General features: G+C 43.8%; 2 protein-coding genes and 1 long non-coding RNA gene across 8 annotated transcripts in view; 2 read left to right on the top strand and 1 right to left on the bottom strand.

Moving 5' to 3' along the window:
- The window catches only part of RGS7 (regulator of G protein signaling 7), a 478,754-nt gene extending 472,924 nt beyond the window's left edge, over positions 1-5,830 (bottom strand). For 2 of the 5 annotated variants that reach the window (XM_039529559.1, XM_039529560.1), the window contains exons 1-3: positions 5,411-5,827; positions 5,111-5,159; positions 386-492 (exon numbers count right to left, since the gene is read on the bottom strand). The gene's annotated coding sequence lies outside the window, so the exon portion shown is untranslated. Of the gene's footprint in view, positions 1-385; positions 493-5,110; positions 5,160-5,410 lie in introns of all 5 variants that reach the window. The other 3 variants (XM_039529565.1, XM_039529562.1, XM_039529563.1) reach the window with 3 other exon arrangements.
- On the top strand, positions 5,777-7,676 carry PIGM (phosphatidylinositol glycan anchor biosynthesis class M). The gene has a single exon (XM_039529566.1). The coding sequence runs from the start codon at positions 6,177-6,179 to the stop codon at positions 7,533-7,535; it is 1,359 nt and encodes a 452-aa protein (XP_039385500.1). The 5' UTR covers positions 5,777-6,176; the 3' UTR covers positions 7,536-7,676.
- A 1,404-nt stretch (positions 7,677-9,080) lies between these two features.
- On the top strand, positions 9,081-19,332 carry LOC120401502. Of its 2 annotated transcripts, XR_005596488.1 has the most exons (4): positions 9,081-12,333; positions 14,572-14,728; positions 15,760-15,853; positions 19,171-19,332. It is a non-coding gene; the product is annotated as an uncharacterized LOC120401502 (long non-coding RNA). The 2 variants fall into 2 exon arrangements; XR_005596489.1 differs by lacking the exon at positions 15,760-15,853.
- The last annotated feature ends 360 nt before the right edge of the window (positions 19,333-19,692 follow it).

Raw genomic sequence — 19,692 nt, 5'->3', positions numbered from 1 at the left:
TGGTGAATTGTGATTACTGCTCCTGACTGGCTAAGAATTGGGCACATTTTCTATAATTGTTGTTACTGCATCTCCTCCATCCCTGACTCTGTGATTTTGTCATTCTCCTGTTATGCCTTGTCTTTTAGACTGTAAGCTCATTTTCTATATATCTGTATAGTGCCTTGAACAATAGGGCCCCAACCTGGTTGGTCTCCAGGAGGCTACCACAATATAAGTGTTAAATAACAGTAGCATAGCTGGGTTTTGAAACAATTTTTCTTTGTCTTTGTACATCACCTCACTGAAATGCTTCTACCTCTAAGGGAGATGGTAGCAACCAACACAGCATGAAGATATGAAGAGGGAAAATTTTGATGAGGAGCTCAGAGCAAAAAACTCTTACCCTCTTATTGTGAAAATACAATGGAATCTTTAATGTACATACAAAGTAGACAGGATCTCAGCTTTTAAGACCTCATCTGAAAGGCAGAGACTTTACAAAGCAAGGACCTGAAAGATAAAGGAAAATATCTGTGGAATGCATAAATATTTCTATTCAGTTTATATTTTATGTGCCACTGTGCCTGAAACCACATTCTTCTTTACAATTTACTTGTCCCTTCATGTGCAATGAAGTCAACCAACGTCAGTCTTAATGGTTCTATTAGTTTTATCTCCTGACATTTTATAAAAGTGGCTCCTGGTAGCTTGTATAAATAAAACAATGTTTTACAGAAACAACAGATTCATGGTTTTAATAAGACTACCTTCCTGCTCTAAATCATTATACATCATGATCAATCAGGCTTAGCATGCATGTACCACTCCTGAAGCAAACTGCTTCAAAGGAAAAATCTTAATTATTTTGAAGCGCTTCAAGCTTTCTTTCAGGATGTTAAATTATTGATAAGTCAAATCAATGGCTTCTTTAGCTCAGAAAATGTCATTTGATCACACTGGTACAGAACAGTAGCTGAAGCAGACTCACTATTTTATTTACCTCATTTCTCTTTTGAATGAAATTATCTATCCTTTCTTTTTTCAGGATCCAGTTAAACACTCACAAATGAAATCAAGCCCAGCGCTCCTGTTTGAGTCCAGGTGTGACCTCATTTGGTGTAATGAAGAGGGTGGGACTGACCCAGGGAGTTGTATATGGGAGACAGCCCAAACTAAGGGAGAAGAGAGCCTAGAGTTAGGTAGTTCAGAACCAAATGTGAGAATGTAGAGTCTCAAAGGTAGAGAGAGCTTAGCAAAGCTGGGCTGAGAGCTTCAGGGAGGAGGTGCCCCTTAAGGAAGGAGTGGTGAGCAGTAGACTCACATCAGACTGGTGGAAGGCAGCTAAGGGGGGGGTTGCCTACAAACTTCCCCAGGCTAGAGAGCCATGACTGGAGAGAGCTGTGAGCAGCAGACAGAGATGCCTGCTGGTTTACTGAGATGGAGAGCTGAAACCAGATGGCCAGAGAGGGCTAAGGCTTGGAGACTGATGAAGAGGTATGCCTGCTGATCTTTGTAGGGGAGAGCTAGAACCAGACCTGAGGATTAAACAGGGTGGAGAGAAACACCCTGTCTGGGATGAAGTGTGTTGAGATGTGCTGGAGCTGTACTGGAAAGTGGAGGCACGGTGAGAGACATGGGAGCTGTACTTGGAGTATTGTGATTTGAAAGAATGAATATATAGTTTGGACTATGCTGGGGGATTCTGGTTTACAGGTGTGGGACTCTTTTTGTAATAACTTAACCCTGAAAAGGGCTATTTATGCTTGGCAAGCTTGAATGGTGTTACTGGGGGTCTACAGAAGAAAGGAGAAATTGAGGCAGACACACTGCTCATGCTACGGCCTGACCCAGGAGGAGGGCCCCAGGAAGGGGCTGTCTTTTCATATAGGCCTGCTCTAAACATTTAGATTGGCATAGCTACATCATTCAGGGGTATGAAAAATCCACACCTGTGAGCAGCGGCGTATTATCGCTTAGGCCGACAAAGCCTAGGCATAGGGCGGCAAATTTGCAGGGGTGGCAAATTTATGGGCAGGTCTTCACTATGCACCGGATCGGCGGGTAGTGATCAATCGATCTGGGATCAATTTATCGTGTCTCATCTAGACGCGATAAATCGATCCCCAAACGCGCTCCCCGTCGACTCTGGAACTCCAGCTCACGAGAGGCGGAAACAGAGTCGACGGGGGAGTGGCAGCGATCGACTCACTGCCGTCCTCAGGGCCAGGTAAGTTGACCGAAGATATGCCGACTTCAGCTACGCTATTTGCTAAATAGTAGTGGCTCACCTTCACCTCCTCCGTGAGCATGCCGCCGCATCCTGCTTCTCCCCCTCCCTCCCAGTGCTTGCACCGTGAAACAGCTGTTTCGTGGGGCAGGGAGGGAAGGGGGAGGAGGCAGAACGTGGCACGCTGGGGGAAGAGGCGGGACCAGGATGGGGATTTGGGGAAGGGATCCAATAGAGGCAGGGAGAGGGCAGAGTTGGGGTGGAGATTTTGGGGAAGGGGTTGGAATGGGAGCGGTGAAAGGGTGGAGTCAGGGCGGGGCCCAGGGCGGGGGAGGCGGCAATTATTTCAGGGCCTAGGGGCGGCAAAATCGTTAATCCACCACTGCCTGTGAGTGCCATAGCTAAGCCAACCTGACTCCTGCTGTAGATGTGGCTAGGTCGATGGAAATATGTTTCCGATGACCTAGCTATTGTAGCTCAGGGAGGTGGAGTCCCTGCAGCAATGTAAAAAAAACCTTTCATAGCCGTAGGCTGCATCTACACCAGGCAATGCAGCCATGCCACTATAGCCCCTGGAGTGAAGACAAGCTGACAGTCATACCGTTCTTGTTCCCTTTGAATCAATGGATAACAGAACCTGGCCAAAGCTAGACTTCACGGCACTGTGAATTAGCAAAGGCTTTTTTTTTTAATCCAGTATCATTAAACTATTGATCTTAGTCACACCAAACTGTATATTCACACTTTCAAATCCCAAACTCTATTTGAAATCTACTCTGGCAGGAAAGAATCAGATTTGTCACAATAAGATATTTTCTCAAAGGAGTGGTGTCATAAATATAAAGGGAAGGTTAACAACCTTCCTGTATACCAGGGGTAGGCAACCTATGGCACAGGTGCCGAAGGCGACATACGAGCTGATTTTCAGTGGCACTCACACTGCCTGGGTCCTGGCCACTGCTCCAAGGGGGGCTCTGCTTTTTAATTTAATTTTAAATGAAGCTTCTTAAACATTTTAAAAACCTTATTTACTTTACATACAAAATAGTTTAGTTACATATTATAGACTTATAGAAAGAGACCTTCTAAAAACATTAAAATGTATTACTGGCATGCAAAATCTTAAATTAGAGTGAATAAATGAAAACTCGGTACACTACTTCTGAAAGGTTGCCGATCCCTGCTGTATACAGTACTATAAAATCCCTCCTGGCCAGAGGCACCAAATCTTCTTACCTGTAAAGGGTTAAGAAGCTCAAGTACCTGGTTGGCACCTGACCCAAAGGACCAATAAAAGGGACAAGATACTTTCAAATCTGTGGGGGGAGGCTTTTGTTCTGTTTGTTCCCTGTGGCTTTGGCTGGAGCAAGATCAAAGAAGACAAGCCATCCAACTCCTATAGAGTTAGTAAGTAATAATAAGGAAATGTGTTAGCTTACTTTTATTTTGGCTTGTGCTTTCCTTCGTCTAGAGAGAAGTTTTGTATAGAGGGAGGTTATTCCTGGTTTTATTTTTGTAACTTTCAAGTTTTGCCCAGAGGGAAACCCTCTGTGTTTTGAATCTGATTGCCTGTGATTATCTGCCATTCTAATCTTACAGAGGTACTCCTTTAACCTTTTTTCTTTAATTAAAATTCTTCTTTTAAGAACCTGATTGATTTTTTGTTGCTTTAAGATCCAAGGTTTTGGGTCTGTGTTCACCTGTACCAACTGGTGAGGATATATTCTCAAGCCTCCCCAGGAAAGGGGGATTGTTCTCAAGCCTGCCCAGGAAAAGGGGTGTAGGGACTTGGGGGGATATTTGGGGAAGGTAGGGCTCCAAGTGGCCCTCCCTAAATGTTTGTTTAAATCACTTGGTGGTGGCGGCATTACCTAATCCAAGGTACAAGGAAGGATCTGTGCCTTGGGGAGTTTTTAACCTAAACTGGTAGAAATAAGTTTAAGGGGGTCTTTCATGTGGGTCCCCACATCTGTACCCTAGAGTTCAGAGTCGGGAGGGAACCTTGACAAGTGGAAATGATAACCTATGTTCCATTAAAAGGTGGCAAGGAAGAATTGTGCAAAATCCTAGCGGAAGGGAGAGACATGGCAAGAATAGTGTCATAATAGGGTAGCATCCTGCCTGAAACGTACAGAAATGTACAGTAATTGACAAATAGACATGGGGATATATTATTTAGATAAGTGGCTGTCTTGAACCCAATAAGGAATAAGATATTAAAACATTTTTGATGCCCCATGCCAATTATTATGTAGACCTAGAAGGATCTGAAGCTACAAATTTTGGTGCAGATGGCAGATATTAATCCCACAATTTGTGATTTAGTGAGCACATTTTGAGCCCACCAACGGAGGCCACATATGTTGTGTAGAAAAAGGGATGTTAATAAATACTTTGTTTACTGTTGTAATATTACACAGTTAATGTGATGTGGACTTTTGTGTTAAGTTTTTGCTGGCTTATTCCCATTGGAACAGCCACCATTAAAATCGTTGTTTGTTATTAAAGACAGAAAAAAAAGAGAGCTCCAGGTATTAGAGAAGTTAGGTGCAAAGAGGCCGTTGTTAAAAAGCTATCTCACACACACCCTGTTGCAGCCTCCCAAATCCCTACATGGTGGGCAGGAGGGTTCCACTCATCAGGCAGCTCCTCTCTGTGTGATACAATGAGAAAGGGATACAGGGGATAAAATCCCAAACATGGACAGAGCCCTGTCCTTGGTGTAGCTCTCAACCTGCCAAAGCCTAAATGTGCCACACAATGTGTGACGGAGACCCAAAGACGGAGACCCCCCCCTCACAAAATATGCATACAGGAAACATAATACTGTGGAATCCATTCCCCCAGTGTAAGTAACTCGCACTGTAGCGGAACTTCCATGATACTTCATATCTGATGTACCTGAATTTCAGCCAGGAGGGGACAGGGAGCTCAGGTAGAATGTGGGTACCTGGGGGACAGAAATGAGGTACAGGATGGGTTCCCAATAGTCCCTTATTTTTTCATCTCTATACATTAAGATCAGGAGTTGCAAAGTGCTGCAAAAAGTAGCAAGAAATAGCCCCGGCGGTGAGTACTGCTTATTGTTATTAATAATAATCAATAATAATATTGGGAGGAGGTGCTAAGAAAACCGTCCCTTGTTTTTTAAATACACCGTTGGCAACCCTATGAAAGGAGAGAGGGATGGGCAGCGCAGACCTGCCTGTGTCACAGCCACCTGAGAGGGTCTGACCCTTGTATTACTCTGGGGTGAGGGGAGGGAGCAGTGAGGATGACACTGCAGCAGCTCTGTCCAGGGCTGAGGGGCATCCTCACCCCCCCACCCCCGGAACCCTGCCACTTGGGGGCGGGGCGCGCGGAGATTTCCTCAGACACGTGGACGCGGCTGAAGCCAAACCAGCAGCTGCAGCAGATGACCCGCGATGGGCTGGGCCCCACCCCGGACAGGGCACTGAGGGCAGCGGTGTCAGGGTTTTCAATGCGCATGCGCCCTTCCTGGCCGCGCTAGCCTCCCCTGCAGTTGGTGGAGAGGCGGGGTTTTCTGGTGCCCCGCCCACTAACGCGGAAGCAGTGGCGGTTTGGGCTCTCCACGCGGCGAGAGCGCGGGGCAGTTCGGGAGCCTCTGACCTGCCCAGGTACCGACCCCGCCCCGCGCTCAGGGGGCGCGCGCGTGGCCTCGCTCACAGCCCGGGCGCGGAAGCGGGGGACCCGCGTGCGGCTCTGCAGGGCCCGGCCGCCTCCGCTCAGCGCCGGGCCGGAACGCGCGTCCCGGGCCCCGCCTCCACCCTGGCCAGCCCCAGCCCGAGCCCGGCCCCGCTCCCGCTGGCAGCGCCCCTCGCCGGCCCGCGGGGAGGGCGGAAAGGCCGAGGTTAGCTCCGCATTCGGCAGCGGCAGCCTGGGCAGAGGGCAGGTCCGGTTTCGGCCTCTGGAGTTGCACTGTGACATCCCCCCCCCCCACCCGCCGATGCCATCGCACCGGACTCACCCCCACCCCCCGATGCCATCGCACCGGACTCACCCCCACCCCCCCATGCCATGGCACCAGGCTCTCAGGGAACAGGTGGCCAGGGCCTGGCTGAGGAGGGAGGTGCTGACCGGCGCGGCTGTCGTCCTCAGACTCGCGCTCGTCTTTTACGGAGTCTATCAAGACAGGACCATGCTGGTGAAATACACGGACATTGACTATCACGTGTTCACAGATGCCGCCAAATTCGTAACAGAGGGGAGCTCCCCGTACCGCAGAGCGACCTATCGCTACACCCCTCTGCTGGGCTGGATCTTAACTCCAAACATCTACCTTACTCCTCTTTATGGAAAGCTGCTTTTCATTACTGGTGATCTAATAGCTGCATACCTCATCTACCAAATCCTGCTGCTCAGAGGAGTGGACACCAGCAAAGCCTTCGGGTACTGTGCTTTCTGGCTTCTTAATCCTCTACCAATAGCTGTGTCCAGCAGAGGAAATGCAGAGTCTCTTGTAGCAGTACTTGTGCTTGCCACCATGTATTACATAGAAAAAGGAAACATAGTGAAATCTGCTGTATTCTTTGGCTTTTCAGTGCATATGAAAATTTACCCAGTGACTTATGCCCTGCCAGTAGCCCTTCATCTGCAGAATAATGGATGCTGTGGAAAAGGGGAAACAGATACTGTCCATTTAAAAAAATCAAAGTTTTCTCTTGTGGACCACTTCTGGCAGCTTTTTTTAAGACTGATGAACCGTGATGTATTGTTTTTTGTGGTGGTTAGTGGATTTACATTTGCAGCCTTGAGCCTTTCATTTTATTATCTCTATGGTTGGGAGTTTTTGGAACATACCTACCTCTACCATTTGACCAGGAGGGATATACGTCATAATTTCTCCCCCTATTTCTACATGCTGTATTTGACTGCAGAGAGTGAATGGAGTTTTGCCCTAGGACTCGCAGCTTTCCTGCCACAGCTGCTCCTTCTTCTAGTTGTGTCTTTAGCCTATTACAAAGACCTTGTCTTTTGTTGTTTCCTACATACTGCTATTTTTGTAAGTTTTAACAAAGTGTGCACATCCCAATATTTTCTTTGGTACCTCTGCCTCTTGCCCCTTGTAATGCCTGTTGTGAGAATGTCCTGGCAGCGGGGTGTTTTGCTTCTCCTTCTGTGGTTTCTTGGACAGACACTGTGGCTGGCACCTGCATATTTTCTGGAATTTAAAGGAAAAAATACCTTTTTACTTATATGGCTGGCTGGCTTGCTTTTCCTTTTCATTAATTGCTTCATCCTTGTTCAGATTATTTCTCACTATCAAAAAGGAGCACAAGTAGCCAAGAAACTCAAACGTCAGTAATGTGCACATCGGGATGTGGGCCAAATCCTACAAGTAGTCTCATTGACTTTAATGAGATTGCTCAAATGAGCAGGACTTGGCCTAATATCAGTAATGCAATTGTAGGTACATAGTACTAAAACACATTCTCTATAAATAGCCTTTTCCAGTGTCATGTGATTTTTGGGAGGGAGAGTGGGATTAAGTGTTTGAGGACTTCACCACCACCACAGCTGGGAGAAGACTGGTCTCAGTTTTAAGTAAACTCAGAATTGGGTAGAACTCATAAGGTTGCAGAGGAGAGGTATTATAGCTCTGATGATATCTCGTCATACTTTTTTTTTTTTTTCTTTCTTTCTTTTTTTTTTGTTAAGTGTTTTGTTAGGTTGATGGAGAACAAATATAACTTAAAGTGATCAGTTACCAAATGATTATACTTTTGTCTGTATTTTATGGGTACACAATCCTGGTGTTTTGTACTTGATTTTTTTTTTTTAACAGGAGTGCTTATACCACTCACAATGACTTTTTTCTTTTGCCATTTTATTCACTCTTTTTAGCACTGGCAGTTACAACGTGTCCATTGCAAAGAATAAACACTAGAACAGGAAAATTCCAGACATCAAATCATTATCACGCACTATGTTAGTGGCCTACAGCTAACAGGATGGATTGTCCTCCTTTCTCAGTCACCCTCAATCTATGATATGTTAAACCAGCTTAGCAAAATGGGTAATTTTTTTCAGCAGCAAGTTAAGTATTAGTTATACAAGAACGGCCATACTGGGTAAGACCATCTAGCCCAGTATCCTGTCTTCCAACAATTACCAATGCCAGGTGCCCCAGAGGGAATGAACAAAGCAGGTAATCATCAAGTGATCCATCCCCTTTTGCCCATTCCCAGCTTCTGGCAAACAGGGTAGGGACACCATCCATGGCCATCCTGGCAAATAGCCATTGGTGGATCATTCCTCCATGAACTTATCTAGTTCTTTTTTAAACCTTGTTGTAGTCTTGGCCTTCACAACATCCTCTGGCAAGGAGTTCCACAGGTTGACGGTGTGTTCTGTGAAAAAAATTTCCTTTTGTTTGTTTTAAACCTCCTGCCTATTAATTTCATTAGGTGACCCCTAGTTCTTGTGTTATGAGAGAGAGTAAATAGCACTTCCTTATTTACTTTCTCCACACAAGTCATGATTTTATAGACCTCTATCATATCCCTCCTTAGCTGTATCTTTTCCAACCTGAAAAGTGCCAATCTTATTAATCTCTCCTCTTATGGAAGCTGTTTGCTTCTCCTAAAGTTTTGTTGCCCTTTTCTGAACCTTTTCCAGTTCCAATACATCTTTTTTGAGATGGGGCGACCAGATCTGCACACAGTATTCAAGATGTGGGCATAGCACAGATTTATATAGAGGCAGTATGATATTTTCGTTCTTCTTATCAATGCCTTTCTTAATGATTCCCAACATTCTGTTAGCTTTTTTTGACTGCTGCTGCCCATTGAGTGGATGTTTTCAGAGAACTATCCGCAATGACTCTTTCTTGAGTGGTAATGGCTAATTTAGACCCCATCATTTTATAAGGATAGTTGGGGTTATGTTTTCCAGTGTGCATTACTTAGCATTTATCAGCACTGAATTTCATCTGCCATTTTGTTGCCCAGTCACTCAGTGGGGCAGAGTGATACACCACCTTTCCAAGTGGAAAAAATTGAAGGCTTCATGCTTTTTATTCTCTCTGAGCACTGTTGGCTTTACTCCACAGCTCACTTCATTGTTCTCCCCTGACCTCCCAATGTGTCTGCTCTCTCACAGAGTGGCTTCAAGATGGCAGCAGAGGGGAACAGATTATATCATGAGCTCAGACCAGGGAAGAAGTTTTTGGTAGGATGGAGTAAGTGGAGACCCAGAATGGGACTATCTTATACATCTAGTTTCAGAAAATTCTTTTTTAGCACAGCATTCCCTAAACCCATATAAAATAGCTTTCTCCAAGGCAATATTTACCTCAGAATTGAGTAGTTTCCAAAGGGTGAGATTTAACCACGTTTAATACTGTGCAGAATTTGTAGTTTGGTTTTGTCTTTCCATTAGGGTGGATGTGACAAATCTGGCTTTCTGTTTTTGCCATTAGTTTTATTAATGAAAGCATAAAGTGCATAATCATTCAAGAAATTAACATTATACTATTGTTCATTGGGGTCCAGATTGCAATACCCTTGCTCACACTGAGTAGTCTCTGATTCCACAAGTAGTCCCATTGACTTCAGTGGCACTATTCATGTATTGGTCGACATAAGTCAATATATCAATTTGGCCCTTACTGAAAATTTTACCCTCTTGTTGATCGTGCTGTGTGCAAGAGCAGATACAGTCTTTGTGGCACTCTGCCATAGGTATTTGTACGCTGTGCCACTAAGCCTTCCCTTTTGTTTTATAATTACATTTTTTCATTTTAAAAAAGCCTTCAGAATAAAGCATTAAACCCCAGTTCTTCAAGCATTAAACCCTTTGTGTACTCAGAGCCCTATTGGAATTCATTAGGGCTCTATGAAGGCACTGAAGTTAACAGCTTGGAGGATTGAGGCCAGAGATTGTACTAAGAACACTCCAGATTAGTAAAACTAAAAGAGGTTTATGTCAAATTTGCTCTTCACCATTTATGATGTTTACATTTTTGGAATTTCTCTCTGGTGGAGCATGAAAACATTCCATTTCACTTTTTTCCTAGTTAGTTTCACTTTGTTTCTCCTGCACAAGAACTGCAAGGCTTTCCTCCTGGGGGCATTCTGCACCAAAAAAATCACCCAATATTTTAAAATTCTGCAAATGTTATTTGTCAACATAACACTACATAATCACACGAGTTTGTTATTTTGGTAATTTATTTCAAAATACCTGTCAGCAAGTGTGTCTGTAACAACACAGACATACAAAATTTCTTCCAGGAGCAGAGAGTTAAAGAAACCCCTATGACAACCCAGTTCCTGTTTCTCTGCCCCCCTCCTCCCACACCCCAGAGTCCAATCAGGGGGCCAGACAACTACAACCCCTCTGCCCCAGAGCCCAGCCACAGTGCCCCTCCAGCCAATACACCCACCCCCCTTTCCCCCCCCCCATGCCCAGCTGTGGGCCCCACCGGCCCAGATCGCTGCACCCCATCTCCCTACCCATGCCCTCCCCCTTGCCTAGACACCCAACCCCCTCCCCCGCCCAGGGAGCCAGAGGGAGAAACAGCCTGATGCTTGGTCCCAGGCTTGCATGAAGTTTCCTGTGCACCGCTGTCTCCTTTTCTCAGGGCATGCTGGGAACTGCAGCTGCCAGGAAACCTCTAGCTCCCTCCCTTTGACAGTGTCTTACATGTGCGAGCTGAACTCTGCTGGGTCCAGCAGCCCATAGTGGTGGCCAGAAGGACTGCAGCCCATTTCTGTTGGGGAAAGGAAATTCTGTGTGCACAATAATTGCTGCTAAATTCTGCATTGCGCAGTGGTGCAAAATTCCCCCAGGAGTAAGGCCTGGGTTGCAAAAGTGTAAGTGATTTGTTTTTTAATAAACTGCTTTGATTAGAATTGCTTGAAAATGAACTCTTCTGTTACCGTTAAGTTATTTAAAACTCTTTATTTGTAAGAAAAAAATTACAATGTGTGTATACATATACATCTCCTCTGTCCTCCCACTCCCAACATAAACATTCATCAGGCTGTGCAGTAACACTATTGTCCTTTGCATTGAAATCAAACACAATTAAACTCCAAGAAATATAGCATGAAAGGAAGGGGATTAACTGTAATCTACCCTCTCTGGCCAATCCAAACCATAAAAATGTATGCAAGGACTTCAGATAATGGGCTGTTCCCACAGGTTCTCCTTTCAGGTGTCATTTAAAATGTTTAAAGTTTTTTTTTATCCTTCCTCTTAGGCAAATCCTTCCAAAACAAAACCACCTACAGCTCCCCTGCCACCTCCTCAAAAAATAAAATTAGCAACTGCCTGAATTTGATTGGTGACAGTTGTTATGGGTGTTAAAAGTAACAAGTGTCATAATATAGTTACAAAAAGTTATAACCTTTAAGCACAAACATATGAAAAAAGAAATGGAAAGGTTTGTTTCTCAGTAATTCAATATAACTTCTATTAAAAATAAATGAAAAAGACTATGTTGGAGGAAGGATATTTCTCAACTACAGACTGCCACCATTCAAGATAAGATATTTACTTCTTTACTGTAGCTGAGATATGAGAGCTAGGGCTGGAGTGTGATGTAATAGGGCTGAGAGCACAGGTGTGTGCTCTCTGAAATACCTAGGGTCAGGGCTGGTCACAGGAACCTGGAGTAGAAAAAGCAGCCTGTAAAATCTTTTTATAATATATATAAATAAAATTAACAGTTTGGGTTGAATTTGACTTGAGTATCTATTTGAGGATTACATTCCCTCACCCCTCCTCCCATTAGTGTATAATGTGGAATAGAGCTCTAGGGTAAAGTAATCTGCTCCCACTGAGCAGAGAGAAGTCAATGAAGTTGCTCTGGTGTACACGGAACATAACATGGCCAAATGCGTTTCTTTTCAAGTTCATACTAGACATGGTACCTCACAGAATTCAAAGGACCACTGATGTCAGGTTTTCTTCTAGAAGTTTCTTTCCACATTCTGATTCCATCCATTGTCATCTGTGTCTTGGGGCAGGGTTGTTGCACGGTGTTTGCTATTCCCCCTCATACCTTTTCTAGAGAATACAGCAGTGTGCACTTTGCTAGTGTTGATATTAGAGGAAGAGCAGTTCTACAGCATTTGGACCCAGTGCAACTATCGCTGGTGAGAAAACTGTGTCAAAAATTGTTTCATGAAAATGTGTATTTTTGTTTTAAGTGAGTCACACAATACCAGCCTTTTGGTAATGCTTTGAAAAAGTCATGTACCAGGAAAATCTATTTAAAAACATGTTTTAAAGCTAGATTCACAGATACCAATTTAATCTGATGTGACTTTCTCCTGTTTTTTAAAATTGATGTTTCACCAGTAAAGCTTGTTACCAAACTGTGTATGGGATTTAGAGATAATCCAGTGACTCATCAAAAACTGGATGAGGGAAAATAAACAGAGAGAAGAATATCAGAGGTATATGAAAGCTTTAGGTATTGCAAATCCCTTCTGATACATAAGGAAAACTGAATAACTTTATTCACTGATAAAACCATTAGATCAAAATAACTGTAGCTAAGTGCAGAACAAATAATTAGTGAGCAAGTCATCATGACTATTCATAATACTCTTAAGCTTTACCATGCAAGTTTCCTATGAACATTTGTTGCTTCTGTTGGGATTCAAACACAGTTTGCCTAATTATTGTGTATGCATTTTCTTCCTGGTAGCTAAGAACTACATTAAGAATCTGAATGCTGGACTTTATTTTCTGCCATGGGTAGCAAAACTTTTAATTCTAATTAATGTAAATCAACTGTGTTAGTGCACAGACACACAGGGCCTGACTCTCCTCTTGTTTGCACAAGTTTTACACTGACTTGAGTAGAGCTACTGCTGAAATATACACTGGTGCAAGTGACAAGGAAAAAAAAAGTCAGGGCCCTAATATCTATGAACTTAGCTGTTAGAACCATAGCCTATACTCCTAGGGTTCTATATTTGCTTCAGTAAAGCTTTCTAGGCAGGTGACTAAGTATTAGCACTTACATTCATTTGACATCAGACTTATAAATGGCATTAGTAAAACATCAAGGTTAACTGAAATACAAGAATGAATGCTGTATGAAATGTAACATGAGAGCACTAGAGTAAAAACCCTGTATGATAATTGTGCCCTAGTCTTATTTCATAACTGCAATGCCAGTGACACTAGAACAGTATACGTTCATACTGTAGATAAGGTGGTAAATATGCAGTCAAATGTGATCTCATCAGTATTCTTTTTCAAAGAAAACATTGTATCATGAAGCTTTTGTGTTTAATAATAGAGGCAAAACCTCACCATGTTTCCTGAGGTATTGTAGGATAAGCATAACCTGATTTATCATCTTCAGTGTTTTTTAAATGCAGTGTCTTCAATTAAAAAAAAAAATCTCTTATGTGCTCTTGTCCTATTAAAGAGATCTTCATTTTTTTTCTTTTAACTGAGAAATTCTCTCTCTTTATGTAAAACATCTTTTTGGGGCTGAATAAATGCATAATAAATGCAGAGACACTCCTTGTAAAAGGAGTTAATCCTTACTATTTCTCTATATAAATGAATCATGAAGACAGCCTCAAGGGTTGATACATCACTGCTAACTTTATAGTCTATCACTAGCATAAATTTAAGATAAACCATTTATTCTGTTTGAAGTCCATACCCTCATGCATCTCATTTTTCTTTGTATTTATTTTTTATGTGCTGTATACCCATATTTTGATACTTACCTCACATAGTTTCTGAGCACCTTCCACATGCATGCACAGGCAAACAACCCACATTTTAAAAAGTGACTAAGCAGTTCTGGAGACCTGTGTTTGGAAACCTAAAGAAACACCATTTTAATGGAGTACTGACTAGCTGCCCTCTGAAAATCCAGACATGCTTTAAGGTATCTCAGGTTGAGCGCTGTAATGGGGCATCCACACCGCACAAGACTGGAAGGGGTTAAGATGGCCAGGTTGGCCAATTAACTGCCCAGGCTGTACCTGGAGAAGGAGGTAGGGAGCAGGGAATTGATTAGACACAAGGCTCAGCTGGACAGGAACAGGAGGGGCCTGGATAAAGCCCAGGAGCTGAGACCAGCAAGGGGTTGTAGGGCAGTAGGATGTAGTTACTAGGAATGGAGAGGTTAGCAAACATGGAGAGCCAGGAAGGTAGGAGAAGGCTCAGGAGGGAAAACAGCAAGAAACAGGAGTGTAGCCTTTGGCTGTTGTCTAAAGGGCCACTGAGCTGGAACCTAGAGAAGAGGGTGGGCCTGAGTTCCCTTACCAGCCCCTGGGAACGTGGCACAGACTAGGGAAAGGACAGCGGCTTGCCTAGGACAATTTGTTCTGGAAAGATTTGTAACCTCTTCCACTCCCCAGAGGGAACCATATAGTGACCTGACCAGCAGGCCAAGTCATGAAGGGGGAAGAATACCCTGCGTCAGAGGATGATATGAGAGAGAGAGAGTGCCAGAGGAGGGAGAAATGCCTGGCCAGAGCTAATTCCCAGAGCGACTAGGAGGAGGTGCCACTAATGGTAAGTGCACCTTGTGACAAGCACCCCAAAATCACTAGCTATTCTTGAAAATTTGGGCCATACCCAAATATTTACACAAATACAGAGCAAAAGAATATGCAGGGAAAACAATGAGGTTGCAATTTTAAGCTCTTAAGAGTCAAGCAAATCCAATGTTTGAATGCACAAACATAATGCAGGCTCCTGGTGCTTATGCATTACAGTAGTTTTCACTGATGATTATTTCCATAGAAACAATGCTTCTATCAATGAACAAGTTGGGTGCAAAACCATACATGAAGAAAGAGTGTAATATTTTAAAATGAGTAAGAGTAGTGAAGTTGAAAGCTATGGTTACTAATTGCTGCCAACTAACACTTTAAATCCCTTTTCTTTAAGGGAATTAATCCATGAAAATAAGAATAAGGACTTGTACATGTGTGTAAGTTATTTTCAGCTGCCCTTTGTACTGCACACCAACCAACCTACACAACGAGGACCAAATTTTGCTTTAAATTAACTCTGCTTTTGGAGTCAATCCAGATTTCCACTATTCTAATTTCACAGAATATAAGCCAGGAGGAGGCCATAATTCATTTGCTCTGCACCATGCTTCACTCAGGGCAGGATGTCTGATCTGTGGGTTGTCTATAGCTCCATCCTAATAGTATTCAACTGCTCAAATTTTAATGAACTCACCTTTACAGCATCCCATGAGGACATGGATTAGTATTAGCCTCATTTTGCAGAATTGAAGCACGCAGAGATTAAGTGTCTTGTCCAAGGTGACACACAGGAAACCTGTAGCAGAGGCAGTAATATAAGAACCAGATCTCTTGAGTCCCAATCTAATGCCTTAACCACATGATAATTCTATCCAGCATGCACATGATTGAAGCAGGTGATCTTGCAAAAATAGTATGTGATGGTGTTACTAGAGCTCATATTAACTATTATTGTAATGCATGTCTATGAGCAGGCAGAGTTGAGACTGCATGGGGAGTCTTAACTTAAGTATTTCCTTACTTTTGCAACCTTAATATTTTCTTCAGATAAAGTTTGATATGAAAAAATATGGTACCTTGCTCACTTACGCAGAAATCACCAGAACTCCAAAAGTGGCACCAGTACTGCATACCATACGCTGTGAGTGTTGCATACCCTGCATGGGAAGAGATCTAGCAGTTTCCACTGCTTCATGTGGAATATGTGATGAAGCAGGCAAGGGTTTCTATGGAAGAGAGTTCTCAATATGGGAGTGTCTCCCTCCCCACCCCCACCCCAAAAAAAAAAGCTGAAGCAGTTGGAGGAAAAGAACTGGACAGTAATTTTTAAACCAAATATCTGGATTCAAAAAGATGGGGTTTTTTGTCCTCAGAATCAGCTGAAATGAAGCTATGCTCTATGAAAGTGACATTTGGGGGATTCCATGTTTGTTGCGTCTCAATAATTCTATAGCAAAATGTGCCCCGTTTACAAGCAAAAAAGTGTTTTTACAGCAACTGCCAGACTAGCAAAGGTGACTTGGATTCATCCTCACATAGCATGCAGGTTCTACAAACACTATACTCTCAATGACAAGTGTTTATTTCTGTCACTGGGTTTACACAGGTGCAGCTGATTGGGCCTGGTAAGGGCATAAGTCCCCATCACCACCTACAGAAGAAAATCAAACCCCAATTAGTGACATGCTGAACACCTGTGTGGTTCATCCTGGCCAGAGGGGGTGGAGCTAGATGATGAGCTGTTAGTCATCTGGGCCTCATAAACAGACAGGGAGCTCACTAGGTGTGAGAGAGAGTAGAGGTAGGAATTTCCTGCAGGAGAGTGCCCTCTAAGGGCGATGGGGTGGGGTGAGTTCTGAAATAGGGCTGCTGAGAGCACTTCAGTGGGGCTAGAGAGGGGTAAAAGACTTATTAGTTTAGAGGTTTACTTGGATATTCAGCTAGCCCCTTTGTTAAGACAGATACAGTTTTTGGACTCTTATGAGACTTGGCTGGAGGACTAGCCCACGCAAGACTCTAGAGTGAGTGGTGTGCAAAAACTGGTGTCCTCATTTCTGGCAGTGTTGCTTCCTGATGCAGGGGTGTGTGCACACAGTGAGTATGCTACAAAACAGGCCTGTAATGGGAATTTTTAGTGTTCCTGGTGATGCACAAAGTGGAATAGGCTCTAGCTCACAGTCTGAGCTGTACTGGTTCTGTGGGCTAAGAGGAGTAAAAACAACTTGTTATTTAAGCTAAACACGTGTTAATTGAGAAGTTGCTGTTTTCACAGTTACTCTTCAAAGTGGATCAGCACTGTGAGGCCAATATGCTCCCATCCCAAGATGGTGTAGGGGAGCACTAATTCAAAACCTCTGATCTAACAGTTTACTTATTATCCATCTACTATCCCTCCTGGAGATCTGAACCCCCTATCAGGTGTGACTTAGCCAGGAAACAATTTCAGAAAATGTAGTGGAAAACAAGAGATCTATTAGAACCTGAGTCTCAGACCCCAATGCTGTGAAACCTAGTAGCTGGTTGCATAGAGGGACTTTTTGTTCATGCTAGTTTGCAGCACCTACAGCTCAGATGGACCAATGAGTTTCTACTGGTCCTCAAGGCCCAAAGTGTGCTTTGTGCCCTCTTGGAGGGGAATCTGAATGTGCAGGGCAGTTTTTCTGCCTGATGCAAAACTTAAGCTTGACTTTGCTGTGGACCTTCTCGGGGAGGAGAAGGTCATGAAATATAGCTCCCTACCACTGCTCCTAGTCTCACCCATGCAGATTAGCATCAAACAGGATGCGGAGGTGAGGAATAATAGCCAGTTTTTCCCTCTTTGACTAATTCCCCTTACACATTTCAAAGCATTTTGGCTTCCCTCTGCACCACTCACTGGAGTCCTAGAGAATATAAAGTTTCATGTAATGCCACCTTAATTAAAAGGTATCTTGAATAGTTGTACCATGTGAATAATGTGACCTGGGTCAGTTACTTGTAGCAACATAGGGTAGCATAGGGTCCTTTATTGCTGTAATAGTTAAAGTGATTGAAAAGCAGGACATTACCATTGTAAACAAATGGGAGAGTTGAAGTGATTCTTAATGAGGGGAGAGCTTCTTTTGAGCTCCCTGTGCCTCTGAGACTCACTTCCCAAGGAGCAGGGAAGCTGTTTGCTGCTCTTCTAGGTGGGATGTACCTTCAGGGGGCCTATGGCCAACTTGGCTGAGTGTGTGTGTGGTGGGTATGTGTTTTTGTAAAAAGGGTGGGTGGTTTATGGGACCTTCCTGACAGTGAAGTTTACTCTCTGGTTATCTGGAGACTGTTACGTTAGAGGCTAAAGAATGTTTTTTCTCTTGTTTAAGTGCTGCCTATCAAAATACACATGAGGGCTTGTGAGAAGTGTGTGTTTCTACCTCTTTGGCTCTTCATTTTAACTCCTGCGCTTCTTGGCAGAGTACCATTAAAAGCATTTGAACATTTAAACCTCCTTTTCTAGCTCATTCCCAGTGCCTCTGATTCAAGAGGTTCTGTCTTCTTTGAACTGGCTTATGCAGAGGTGTTACCAGCAATATTCTATTCTTAAAAGGGCTTTAGTAACTTTCAAAACAAAAAAACAACCCTGCCAAGCCCTATCTGTGATGCTACAAAGTCAGTGTTACCCGCTCAGACCCCAGTAGTGCAGCTGGGTTGGTTAGCGTGGACTTGGAGTCTGTGAAAAGCACTACTGAATTCAATAGGGCTGTGTGGGATTCTGTATCAGTGACTTAGCCCTTGTCTACACTATGGAGTTAGGTTGAATTTAGCCATGTTAGGTAGATTTAAAAATGACAACCAACTCCGTTCCGTCGCCCTAAAGGGCTCTTAAAATCGACTTCTGTACTCCTCCCCGACGAGGGGAGTAGCACTAAAATTAACCTTGATGGGTTGAATTTGGAGTAGTGCAGATGCAAATCGATGGTATTGGCCTCCAGGAGCTATCCCAGAGTGCTCCATTGTGACCTCTCTGGACAGCACTGTGAACTCTGATGCACTAGCCAGGTACACAGGAAAAGCCCTGTGAACTTTTTGAATTTCATTTCCTATTTGGTCAGCGTGGTGAACTCAGCAGCACAGGTGACCATGCAGTCCCCCCAGAATCATAGAGCATAGAATGTTTCTACGCTCCCCCTATCATCTCCGTCCCTGAGGTTATCGCAGATTAGAAGGTGAAAAAAACCACACTCGTGATGACATGTTTTCCGAGCTCATGCAGTCCTCCCGCACTGATAGGGCACAGCTTAATACTTGGAGGCATTCAGAGGCCAGGAAAGAATTAAGTGAGCGGGAAGACCGGAGGCAGGATGTGAATCTCAGGCTAATGGGGGAGCAAATGGACATGATGAAGTGTCTGTTGGAGCTGCAGGAAAGCCAACAAGAGCACAGACCCCCTGCTGCATCCACTGTATAACTGCCTACTCTCCTCCCCATGTTCCATAGCTTCCTGACCCAGATACCCAAGAACGTGGCGGGGAGGCTCTGAGCACGCAGCCACTCCACTTCAGAGGATGGCCAAAGCAACAGAAGGCTGTCATTCAAACAGTTTGCTTATTGTAGCCGCACTAAAAATCAATGTGGCCATGTTCTTCCCTCTTCCCCCACCCCACCCAGGCTACCTTGTCTGTTTTTTTTTTTTAATTAATAAAGAAAGAATGCATGGTTTCAAAACAATAGTTACTTTATTTCAAAGGGAGATGGTGGTTGGCTTACAGGGAATTAAAATCAACAAAAGGGGTGGATTTGCATCAAGGAGAAACATACACAACTGTCACACCGAAGCCTGGCCAGTCATGAAGCTGGTTTTCAAAGCCTCTCTGGTGCACAGTGTGCCTTCCTGTGCTCTTCTAATCGCCCTGGTGTCTGACTGCTCAAAATCGGACACCAGGCGATTTGCCTTAACCTCCCACCCTGCCATAAATGTCTCCCCCTTACTCTCATAGATATTATGGAGCACACAACAAG

Source organism: Mauremys reevesii, linkage group 3 (assembly GCF_016161935.1).
Source record: "Mauremys reevesii isolate NIE-2019 linkage group 3, ASM1616193v1, whole genome shotgun sequence".
NCBI lineage: Eukaryota > Metazoa > Chordata > Testudines > Geoemydidae > Mauremys > Mauremys reevesii.
The sequence above is the reverse complement of the archived record's forward strand: the minus strand, read 5'-3'. Positions and strand labels throughout refer to the sequence as shown.